At 60.4% G+C, this 12,154-nt stretch overlaps 1 protein-coding gene across 4 annotated transcripts in view; it reads left to right on the top strand.

Annotated features, from left to right (window-relative positions):
- The window catches only part of RADIL (Rap associating with DIL domain), a 65,932-nt gene that overhangs the window by 40,883 nt on the left and 12,895 nt on the right, over positions 1 to 12,154 (top strand). For 3 of the 4 annotated variants that reach the window (XM_059414334.1, XM_059414333.1, XM_059414335.1), the window contains exons 3-6: positions 1,268 to 1,500; positions 3,039 to 3,677; positions 5,754 to 5,791; positions 11,530 to 11,690. In XM_059414334.1, coding sequence (XP_059270317.1) covers positions 1,268 to 1,500; positions 3,039 to 3,677; positions 5,754 to 5,791; positions 11,530 to 11,690 — 1,071 coding nt within the window. Of the gene's footprint in view, positions 1 to 83; positions 260 to 1,267; positions 1,501 to 3,038; positions 3,678 to 5,753; positions 5,792 to 11,529; positions 11,691 to 12,154 lie in introns of those variants that run through there. The other variant, XM_059414336.1, reaches the window with a different exon arrangement.

Here is a 12,154-nt window from a genome sequence, read left to right as displayed (position 1 = left end):
CTCTCCCCATCCCCGCCTGCCCAAGCCCCCCCCCTCCCCTGCTCCCCCACCCTTCCTTCCCCCTGCCCTAGACGCTGGTGCCTGCCAGGGGCTGGGCTGGCCGGCTCTGCAGCAGGCAGGGAGCAGCGGGCAGGGAGCAGCGGGCGCCGGGCAGACAGCCTCGCACTGCAGCTCTCCGCCAGCCCGGCCTCCTGCAGACTCAGCTTCTCGCCTCCCGCGGGCTGCAGAAGCCGGCTTCCTCTGGGAAGGGCATTCTCCGGTAAGGCAGCACCTCGCTGCAGCTAGCCTGCCGCTCCTTCTCGGGCTTTGTCTGGTGGGGGTGAATGGTTGTAGGAAGGGAGGCGGCCGGGGAGTGGAGGGAGGCTGTGCAGAGCAGAGTCGGCAGAGGCTGTGGAAGAACGCGCCGGGGTCAGCCCTGCCCGTGCTGGTGACGGGAGCCCGACCTGGGCTCTGTCTGGCTTCTGGGTTTGCAGTGGCATCAGTTTAAAGACCACATCCTGGATGCATAAGACTCTTTCATGGGGGGGGTGTTTGTGCACATGTGTGCGTGCGTGTTTGCATGTGTGTGTATCCGTGCACGCATGTGCGTTCTGACCTGGCCCTGGCGGGGGCGGCCTCAGGGGACAAGCAGCCATGCTGTCCTAGACAGACCAGCCGGCTCAGTACGCCAGGCGACGAGTGCATGGTAAGGAGGGGTGCGGGGAGACTGTGCAGGTGACGCGGGAACTGTAAAGGGGGTGCAGGGGGGAATGTGCAGGTGACGCGGGCACTATAAAGGGGGTGCAGGGGGACCATGCAGGGTTCTCGTCTTGCCTGGTCACAACACGTACTTGCATACATGCACATGGGCACTGCCCCCCCCCCCCCGCACATGTGTGCACACATGCTGGTGGGCCAGCAGGGCTCTGGGGACAGGGCAGCGACTCACATGAGCATGGTGACCCGGCAGAAGTTGATGCTGCAGTGGGTGTGGCATCTGGAGGGAAGGGGCTGCCGTGCCACTGGTAGGGATGGGGAGGGTTATGGGCTCCTGCAGGGCATCTCAGGTCATGGACGGCTGGGCTGCCTGCTTTTCGGAGGAAGCCCCAGAGGTGTCCCAGCCTGGCTGGGATGGGGTCAAAGGGTGGAATCTCATGCGCTTCTCCAGCTCTGCTGAGCAGACGGTGCCCAGTGTTACGCGTGGGTCCATGAGATCTGAATTCAGCGGTGCCCAGAGGCGGGACTCAGTTAGCCTCTGACCATTTGCCCTGTGTTGCTTCTGTTTCAGGGATAAACGCCCAGGCCCGGAGGCTGCAGCGGCACCGTGCCAAGGGAACCCCAGTCCTGGCTCCGGGGGGCGCCCGGAGCCCCCCCACACCCCGGCTGCGCCGCACCGTTAGTGAGAGCAGCCTGAGCTCGGCCGCCACCCAGGGCCCCGAGGAGCGCGCCCGGGACACCATGCGCTTCTCCCTCTACGAGTCACCCCACCTGCTCCTCCTGCAGGGCTACAGCCAGCAGCACGTGAGCACCCCTGCCCGCTGCACGCCCCCACCCCCCATGGAGTGGTCCGAGCCGCCAAGTCAGCTCTGGCTTTGAGGAGGCTGTGGAAGCGGGGCTGTTCTAGATTCTGGAGGGAGCAGAGGCTTCCCCTGTGTTTGGTTTCCAGAGCATTCTCCGTCCAGGTCCCAACAGGAGCCCGCAGGGGGGTTGGGGGGCTCACCCAATACCAGGTTCCTTCTCAAAGAATCGTCTGCCATCTTCCACGCGGTGTCTCAGGCCGTGCTGTGCCCTGGCTGTGGGGACCCCGACACAGGCCCGCCCCCTTGTCCAGATGGGTGCTTAGTAGGCTTGTGGGGCACATGGCCCCAGGTGCGCTGCGGGAAGCTGCCTTTGAGGTGGCTCTGGCCCCTAGGCCCATGCTTCCCACTCTGTGGGGGGCTCTTGGCTGGAGGGTCAGAGGCCCCAGAACCTCCCGCTGGCTCTTCCTCCCGGCTTCTCTACCCGCCGCTGGTTTGCTGAGCCTCCTTTAGGCTCCACCAGTGCGCGCTGTGCGGCTCTCCGAGCTCAGCTTAGTCCTACCAAACCCGGCCTGGCGCCTGCAAGCCATAGACAGGAGGCCGGACAGGGTTATGGATGAGGCTTTCCTGGGGCTCCACTCCAGCCCATGGGCAAGAGCTGGAGGGAAGCAGTCCTCAGGCGGACTCCCCGCGGAGAGGTCAGGGTGGGGGGTTGTTTCCTCGAGCACCAGGTGGGCAGGGTCGGGAGCGGAGGGCACCCTCGGCACGTGCGTCCTCATTGTGCTTCTTCATACACGGCGCGTCTCACTAGCACGTTAGACCTTCAGTGGTGGGTGTGACTTGTCGCATTCCCATGAGGCGAGCTAAGTCGAGGGCCCCCGGTGGTCACCGCATACACTCGGAGGCTAGCGTCGGGGGCCCATCTTGGTGCAGGCTGGAGCGGACCGATCCCGCTGGTTCTTCTGGGTGCAGACTCTCTCTTTAGCCTGACATCTGCTTTCTGCACTGCTAAGACCTATCGCTCCAGAAACGCAGGCTCAGGAGTTTTCTTACAGGAAGTTTCTTTATGAAACAGTGTCAGGGCATGAGGGTTTGGGGAGATGCTGTCTCTCGAGGAGGCATCTGTCCTCGCCGAGCTGGAGTCGCAGGGGAAGGAGTTTGCCCACAGCGGGTCACAGATCACCGGCCTGGGCGGAGGGTACTTGGCAGCTCTTGGCCATGCCTGTGAACCAGTGTCTGTGCCCAGCGTGGCCCTAGTCGGGCCTCTGTTGTCTCTGAGCTGGAGTCATCCCTGGGTGTCCAGTGTGCCCCTGAGGCCTCTCTGGGAAGCATCCTCTCCTGGGGACAGTGTGGGTGCCCAGCATGGGTCAGGCTGGGGCCAGCAGCAAGCTAGGAAGGGCTCCAGGGTAGGGATGGCCCAGGATGGTGGCCCTGGCCATGTGACTTAGGTGACCAGAGACAGGGACACCTTTTCCTTTCTTCCCAGTGCCAGATTTGCCTGAGGTGGTGTCCTGCCCCTGAGGCCTAGTATTTGTATTTCAGGACAGCCTGGTGTACCTGCTGAACCGGGAGCAGCATACGGTGGGCCAGAGGACCCCATCCAGCAAGCCCAGCGTCAGCCTCTCGGCCCCGGACATCCTGCCCCTGCACTGCACCATCCGCAGGCACCAGACCCCAGGCCCAGAGCCGGCGGCGAGCAGGCTGGTGCTGGAGCCCATCCCCGGGGCGCCCGTCTCTGTCAACTTTGCGGAGGTTGGGGGCCGGGCTGTGGTGCTGCGCCACGGGGACCTGCTCTCCCTTGGCCTCTACTACCTGCTGCTGTTCAAGGACCCGGCACAGGCCCAGCCCCTGCCTGCCCAGGCCCTGGCCCGACTGCGTGCCATTCCGCGGAGCTGCGGGCTGTGCGGAGCCGCACTCCGGGCCCGGGGCGCCTCGGCCTCTGGCTCCGCGCCGGCCACCCTACCCCGGCCGCGGCTGCTGCACCTGGAGTTCGAGCCAGAGGTGGAGGACGCGCTGCTGCAGCGAATCCTGACACTGGTTGAGCCTGGAGGGGATGACCACAAGCTGGCCCCCGCCTTCCTCCTCTGCCTCTGCATCCAGCACTCGGCCACCCGCCTGGAACCCGGCTCCTTCGGGCAGCTGCTGCTCAAGATCGCCAAGGCCATCCGAGAGACAGTCTGGGTCAGTCACAGGCGTGCTGGGTGTGGCCATGGCAGGTGGGAGGGTGCTTGTGGCTGTGGGAGGTGCTGGGTGGGGACTGGGGCCACCGTGGGAAGTCTGAGGGCCAGCCTGCCCTGCCTGTGCACACCCAGCGAGCCCGGGGTGTCCTCTTTGGCGCTCTGTCTCCTGTGCAGTCAGCTGTGGCATCTTGTGCTCTGGTCCCATGGCCCTCCCAAGCGCAGCCCAGCCACGGCATGCCCCGGAGGCCCCGAGCCCCAACACCCACTTGGACTTCGTGCCCCGTGCTTTCTGCCAGGAGCAGGCTGGTCTTCCGCCAGCACTCTGGTGTGGAGCCCTCATCAGCCGGTGGTGGGGGCACAGGGCTGGCTGGCTTCTGTCCGTGGAAACACTTCCCTCCATCGGGGTCTCTAGAGCACAGTACCACGCCTATTAGGGCCCAGCTGTGGGGCCGGCCTGCATGCGGTCCGATGTCAGCCAGCGCCCCTGGGCTCTACCTGCTGCCTGCCCGCGCTCCCTTCCCCTCCCGGAAACGGCTCCAGGCCCCGCCAGGCATCCCCTAGGGGCAAGTGCAGGCCTGTCCCTGCAGGCTGCCTGGGTCCAGCCCTCAGGGCCCCCACCGACTCCTGGCCCCTCCCACCCTCTAGTGCCTGGACTCCCTGGGGACCCAAAGCGTGGCTGGTAGTTACACGCAGTCCCTCCAAGAGTTGCCCATTCATCTTGGCCTGTAAACTGCATAGGTTGTAGAAACTGGATGGGGTCCTAAGATTAAAACCCAATTTAAAATGTTCAAAACCTTTTAAAAGCAAAAACCGACATGGGCCGTCAAGTCCAGAGGTTTGTGTAAGTTACCCGTGTGCATCGCGGGCATCTGAACCTCCCAGGGTTCCCCCGTGGATCGATGTTGGGACTGTCCTGGTGTGGTCGCTTCCCTCGTGTGGTCTGTGCTCGGACCAGGTCAAGTCCGTGCCCCGCGGGAACCCGAGCACACCGGGGCCTACGGTGACTGTCTACACAGAACACGGTCCCATCCTAAGTCAGCTCTGGGGCAGACACTTCCTAGTGAGTCAGACGCTGTGATGCCTGTGCTGTAGGCCATGTCCCAGCTGGGGAAACTGAGGCTTGTTGAGGTGAACAACCTCATCCAAGGTCTGGAGCTCAGAAGCAGAGGAGTCCAGACCTAGGCCATTCCCTGTGTGCCTCCCCACGTGCTTCCCCCTGTTCGTGGGCCTCAGCTCTGGTCTTCTGAGAGCTCCAGACATTTCGTTTGTCTGTCTGTGTCTTGGGCATCAACTGCTCTATCTCCCACCCACTCGAGGCAGATCCTAGAACAAGTAACGGGGTCAGCAGCTAGGGCTCTGCTCGGACAGAAGACAACTTGCTACGAAAGCCAGAACCGTTTCTTTTCTTTTCCTTTTTCTTTTTTAAAAATTATTTTATTTATTTATTTGACAGCGAGAGAGAGGGAGATCACAAGCAGGCAGAGAAGGGGGAGGAAGCAGGCTCCCTGCTGAGCAGAGTGACACAGGGCTCGATCCCAGGACCCTGGGATCATGACCTGAGCCAAAGGCAGAGGCTTTAACCCACTGAGCCACCCAAGTGCCCCGCAGGAACCATTTCTTGATTAAAAAGGACAGAAAATGTTGGTTAAGCCTGCGTCCCTGCCGGGATGTTTAACTGTAGCGTGGACACCTGAGCACACGTCCATGTACTCACTGCCCCAGTGGCGGGCGCCGGAGAGCCTGTGTGTGAGGCTCAACAGTAAGCGGCGTTGAGTGTTCATTCCGGGTTGTGTGAAATACGTGACCACTTTATTTCTCACCGCACCGGTGGTTCCGTCAGCGAGTGGGTGTAGGTTCTGTCTGCTGTGGGAAGTGCGCAGGTCACATTCCGGAACGGAGCGGACACTCATCCTTTCCAGCTGTGCTCCCAGTAAACGGCCCGCACAGTGCAGGATATCTGCCGCAACAGTGGTTTTTAGGTGGACGGCATCCCGTGGATTTAGTGGTGTTCTCATGGAGCGCCTCCTGTGGTATCCTGTGTTTTCTCATGTTTGCTCTCTTGTCTTTGTAACTGTAGGAGAAAACCAAAGAACTGGCGGAGAAGCAGGCGCAGCTGTAAGTCTGGCTTCCCCATGGGCCCCTAGATCCCGGGAGACCTGCACCGCCCCATGGGGGCCAAGATGGGGGTGGGGGCAGACGCCTTTGGGGTCAGCTATGGGCTTCTGTTGCACTCTCCTTCTGTCTCCGAGTGGCTGTTTCCATGTCTGTGCTCCGCCCCCGGGAAGCGCTGGGTTTGGGGAGTTTCTCCAGGGCACCCGTTAGACGGAGAAGGCGAGAACCTCTCCAGAGCCTCGTCCTGCCTTCACTTCCCCTAACGATGGTGCTCCAGCAAGCCTGCCTCTTCAGGAGAATGCAGACTCTGGGTGTAGAGCTAGGGCGGTCCTTGTCCATTGAAAGCCCTGTCGTTGTGTGCAAAGTGCTGCTGGGACTTGGGAAACTGGTGTTAATGATGGGGACGGGCATGTGCAGCCACCCAGCCATGTGCACTCCCGAGGGGGCCCTGCCACAAGGTGCTGGCACACGGGGCGCACGCGGCTCACTCCTAAGTCCTCGTCCATAAGCACAGAGGCTAGAACAAGCCACGTGCCCCCGGGGCAGCGTGCTGTGTGTTGTGCCTGGACGCTCGGGAGACAGTGAGCGTGAATACCCCATGCGCTTCGCCTGCCCTGGAATCCCGGCCCGGCGCACAGTGGAGCCCCACGATGTCATTGCGAGTGCGCTTGGCCGTCCCTCTGGGCCGTGCAGGTGCAGCAGCAGCCAAGGGGCCATGGTCACAGGGGTGGTTCCTGCCCGTCGCAGCTGGGTCCGTGGTCTGCTCGACTCTTGTGTCTGCCGCTGGTCCACAACGACTGTGCTGTAGCCACAGTGCTTCGGTGTCGTCCATGGTCCAGCGACGGGCAAGGAGGACTTGGCTCCGCCCCTGTCGCAGGGGCCGCAGCCCCCCCCCCACCCATGCACCAATGGCTGGAGGTGGAGTGCGGCTCCTGCCGCTCGCACACGCGGGCTTTTTGGCCCACGCTGACAATAGGGGACGTGTTCAGGGCCCAGGGCAGTACCGCCAAGGCCGAGTCTGTTCCGGGAGTCCCGGGCTCTGCCGCCCAGCTCACCCTGCGGTGCTCAGTGTAGACCAGGCCCCTCAGAGGGTGGCGGAGACAACAGCATCAGCCACCGTGCGCTAGGATTTCTGTGTGAGGGGCTGGCCTTGGGGACCCAGGGGCAGGTGTGGCCACCTCACCCCTGCCCCCCAGCCTGAGGGACAGCCTGGCTTCCAGGTGGTGTTGGGGCCTGGAGGGGATGGAGCCGAGGATTTAGGGGCTCGCCCAGCCCTCACCCGAACTAGCTCCTCCTCCTCCTGAGTGCCCGCTCATCGGGGAAACTGAGGCCTCCCCCCAGCAGCTCCTGCCCAGTCTGCATCCAGAATGCCTGTCGTTAGGGCCAAAAAACAGCCCCGTGTCCATCCCCAGGGAATGCTGCCTTTCTCCTTTTTAAATAGTTATTGATTCACTGCCAAAATGTAGAAAAGCACAGACAGCAGCCACCCAAGAACCCACACCCGAGCTTCACGTCCTGCACATTGTGCCCCCGTGGGCTTCAGGGTCTCGTGCTGTGCTTCTTGTCGCATTGTGGGTGACTGGGGACCTTCACCGCATGCTTTTTCTGCCCCTGTGGTCCTCAGCCTTCTCCCCGGGTGCCCGAGAGTGCGGGCACGGCGCTAGCCATTCTTCGGATCCAGATCCGTGGCCGAGTCCCTGGGATTCAGCCCTTCGTGGCTACGGATTTGTGCAGGATGGTGACTGACAGTTTGTGGACATTTTAATTAGCATTTTCTCACCTGAATTCACATGTCAAAGTGATGGAGGATTTTTCACTCGTTGTCCTGGTCTGACTTTAATAGCAAGGTTCCCAGAAGGCGAACGGGGCCGCCTGGTCTGTTTCCAGTTCGCCGCATCAGGTCGTGTGTGGTGAGGCCGTGGGGGCTGGCGAGGTAGCCTGTGGGAGCGTCTGGGCGACCCGGCCCGGCCTGCTTCGTCAGTGATTATCGGTGTGTCTGGTTCTGTCCTTCTGCTTGTATTGATTTTGGGGACTTCTGCTTTCGTCCTCCAAGTTACTGGGATAAAATCGTTCCTTGTATTTTTGGGGGACTATTTTCATCTTTCATGTATATCGTTCCTGTCGGATTTATGTCTTTCCACTTACCTCCCTTCAATTTATTTTCCCAGGGATTTGTTTGTCATCATGTTTAAAAGGACCAGTTTTGTTGTTTCTGCTCACTTGGGTTTTAATTTCTGCTCCATTAACCTCTTTATTATTTCCTTATTCTTGCACAATTCCCATTTTAATTTCTTTGAATTTTGAATATTTTTAGAACTTCTTAAATTTTAGTTTAATTTTTATTAGCAAAAATGCATTTGATTTTCTTTTCGGTAGTAATTTCTCTCCCATATGCTTCCCAAGTAGGTTTTTAAAAATTTATATTGGTGCAATCAGTGATTTGGCTTATTTTTATTTATTTTATTGTGGTAAAAAAACACCTAACTATTATTTTTATTTAAAAAAAGTTTTCTAGGGGTGACTGGGTGGCTTAGTGGGTTAAAGCCTCTACCTTTGGCTCAGGTCATGATCCCAGCGTCCTGGGATCGAGTCCTGCATCTGACTCTCTGCTCAGTGGGGGGCCCGCTTCCCTTCTCTCTCTGCCTGCCTCTCTTTCTACTTGTGATCTCTGTCAAATAAATAAAATCGTAAAAAAATTTTTTTTAATTTTTATTAAGATTTTATTTATTTGATAGAGAGAGAGTGTGGGGAGCATGGGGAGCAGCAGAGGGAGAGGGAGAAGCAGACTCCCCGCTGAGCAGGGAGACCGATACAGGGCTTGATCCCAGGACGCTGGGATCACGACCTGAGCCGAAGGCAGACGCTTGTCCAGCTGAGTCACCCAGGCGCCCCCAAAACCACCCCTTTAAGTTCTGAAATGCATATTCGCAGTTTCCGGTGTCTCCCTCCCTCGGCCCCTGGCAGCCACCATTCTGCATGAGTTGGACCTTCTCAGATATCGCAGCGGAATCTTGTGGTATTTTTCCTTCTGTGATCGGCTCAGTCCGTTTCACGGAACATCTTTAGCACACTGCAGGGTTTCCTTGATTTTTTAAAGGCTGAAATACATTTCATCAGACCATGTACCAGATTTCGTTTTTACCCTGTCCTCCGTCCGTGGACACTGAGTGTGACCCACATGTCCCGTATTGGCAGCCATGCGGCGCTGACCCAGGCACCGCTCGGCGATCCTGATCGGTTCCTTCTGGTGAATACGCAGACGTGGACTTGCCGGGTCAGACGGCGGCGCCGTTGTCCATGTTCTGAGGGTATCCGTCCTGTTTCCCACAGCGGCCGCTCCCTTTTGCACCCACCCCCCAGCAGTGCACAAGGGTCTCCGGTCTCTCCACACCCTCTCCGACACTTGTCATCTCTTGCCCTTTCGACGATGGCCACTCCCAACAGGTACGAGGCGAGTGCGCGTCGTGGTTTTGGTTTGCGTTCACCTGGCGGTTGGCGAGGCCGAGCACCTCCCTGCGTGCCCGTTGGCCGTCCGGAGGTCTTCTCTGGAGAAGTCTCTCTTCAGGTCTTCAACCCATTTTTTATCCAGGTTGTTAGTGTTTTTTGCTTTCGAATGATAGGCGTTCCTCCTGGGTCTGGAAACTAGCCCCGTGCAGATGCAGGGTTTGCAAGTGTTTCTTGCGCGCCATGGGTGGCTTTTTCACTCTACTGTGGCTTCCTCTGCTGTGCAGGAGCTTGGCAGCCCGAGGTCATCCCACTTGTCTGCTTTTGGGGTCCCATCCGTGAAACTGTTGCTTCTGCTCGGTGCTCGCTTGAAGGGAGGGCCCAGACCCCCCCGAGTTCGTGTACTGCTGCGTGTGGCCTGCAGGGGCAGGTGTGCTGTGATTCAACTCCAAAACGCCACTTGGCCATACCTGGTGGTTGACTTGTCAGGAGAGGCCTGTCTGTCCCTTTGAGTTCTGGGTGAAATTGAGAAGGGCCACGGATGTGGAAAACACAATGGAATTCAGCTCCGAAGAGCTGAATTGATCCTTTCTTACTGACCCGCAGCAGTCAGGGCTCTGGAAGACGAGCAGGGGGTGGCAGCCACAGACCTACCTAGCAGTGAGAGCAGGGACACCCGGCCCAAAGCCACTGCCTTCCCTCGCGGGGAGCAGGGCAGAGAGAGCGGTCACACCGTGGTGACACGAGTGAAGCTACGTCAGAGCAACGAAACTGCAGGCACGAGAGAACGTATACATGGGAGCCTGAGGTCCCCACCTGGGCCCACGGGGGCTGCCTCACAAGCCGACTACCGTGACACTGGCTGTGACCATCATGAACGACAGGAAGTCCCTGAGCTGCTGTGATGTCCCCTGGCCGGGCCTGGGGACAGCACTGTCCTCGCAGATGCCACTGCCTGGTCTCCCCCTCTGGGTCTGCCCGCAGAGTTGCTGTTCTGGCGTGGGGTCACTTGCACCACTGGGCACCCAGGGCGCTGTCCCTCGCAGACAGACCTGAGTCACATCTGTGTGGTTTGCTGCTCAACGGATCCGTGCTCATCTGTCAGAAGAGTGAGTCCTTGGGTGCAGTCACGCTGGCCCCGGGGACTGTGTCCTGGCCCTGCAGCCACCAGGCTTGGGCATCCTTAGAGGCTACCACAGCGCAGCCTGCTGACCTGCCTCTGCTGAGTGGGTGCGACAGGACAGGACATCAGGCCCAGAGAGACTGGCCCTTGACACTTGCAGTCGAGGAAACCCCAGAGCTCGGCACGGCCTCACCGTCTCCCCCCCGGACTTCCGGAGAGTGGCTCAGGACAGTACTGGGGGCTTCCTGCCACAGTCACAAGGTCCTGGATCCCAGGGGCTGGTGCACAGGAGACCAGAGGCGAGGAGAGGCGCCTGTGGTGGGTCTGGGCTTGGCCAGACCCCCTGGACCCGGGAGAGAGGTGGCCCTGATGTCGCCATCGTCCCCCAGAAAGGGAGCATGGAGTCTCAAGGTGCCGGCTCAGGAGGGAGGAGTGCCCCCAGGGCTACCTCCAGCCCGAGCTGGCTGTCACCCAGGCTTGTAGTGGGCATCAGAGGGGCGGGAAGATTCCAGCCCTGTGTCCAGTGCCTGGAAGCTTTCTGATTTAATCAGCTGCAGTGACACGTGCAGCCCTAGCAGGGGAGTCCGTGTGAAGAGCGTGTGTGGGCAGCGCCAGGCCCAAATTGGGCAGCTTCTGGTTTCCTGACTGTTAACCCTAAGTCTCCCGGTGACGCGCTCTTAGGGCCTTGAGACCAACTGAGACCCACGGAGTCTCCACACTGTCTTCCAGCTACGTCCAGAAGGTTTTAGCTAATCCCGCCCGCACGCCTCCCACAGCAGCTCGTTTGTTGTTGGTTTAGCGTCAGTGACAGCCTGACTCTCGGGCTGCTGCTCCTGCCCACCAGCCGCCCCCTCCCGTACACACCCACGCGCTCTGCCACGCTCCCTCCTCGTCTCAGTCCCAGAAGAGAAGATGCTAGAAGAGTTTACAAGAATCCTTTCCCGAGGGCTGTGGCCCCTGGTGGCCCTTCCTGCACCGTCTGGAGGGCGTGCATCTCCAGCCCACGTGTCCCGCGGCTTGTCTGTTTACCCCCTGTTCCAGCCGGGCCGCGGTGGTTTTGCTGGGGTCCCACTGGTGTCCCGTTGGAACGAACGTCCTTGTGTGCACAGTGCTGATCCGGCCTCCCTTCCGGGGGGCCCCTCCAGGACTAACTCTGGGTCCTCTGTCTCGGCAGCCAGGAGCCCCTCTCCCTGGCCAGCTTCCCCATGGCGGGCCTGGTCCCGGACCTGCAGCACATTCTCTTCTGGATGTCCAACTCGGTGGAGCTGCTCTATTTCATTCAGCAGAAGTGCCCGCTCTACATGCAGAGTCTGGAGGAGGAGCTGGACGTCACAGGTGCGGGCTGCCGCTCCAGGGCGAGTGGGGGGACGGGGTGGGGGTGCGGGGGGGGGGCAGTGGCCCGGCCCCTCTTCATCCCAGGCTGGAGTCTGCCGCTCAAACCAAGGGAGGTGGCGCTGTGTCGGGGTCCCTCTGAAGGGGGTGACCCTGGCGGTCAGACAGACCCAGCCTCTCGTTCCCCGTCGCGTCACGCACTCAGTGTCTTCCGCCGCGTGTCGCCTGGGGAGGCTGGTAGAAAGCACGCGGTGCCTCGGCCCCGGGCTCTCCCTTACTGCGGGCTCCGGGGTTTCTGAGAGGAGACACGGTGCCCCCCGGGGGCTGGATGGCTTCGGGGTCTCTGTGGCAGGGGATGCGCCCGCAGAACCTGAGATGGCAGCAGCGGGAGAGACTGCCTGGGGCAGCCGGAGGTGGGGCTTCCAGAAGAGGGTGGGGCTTCCAGAAGGGGGTGGGGCTTCCAGAAG

The sequence above is a fragment of the Mustela nigripes genome, chromosome 11 (genome assembly GCF_022355385.1).
Source record: "Mustela nigripes isolate SB6536 chromosome 11, MUSNIG.SB6536, whole genome shotgun sequence".
In the NCBI taxonomy this organism is placed as follows: Eukaryota; Metazoa; Chordata; class Mammalia; order Carnivora; family Mustelidae; genus Mustela; species Mustela nigripes.
This window is presented reverse-complemented; position numbering and strand designations above follow the sequence as displayed.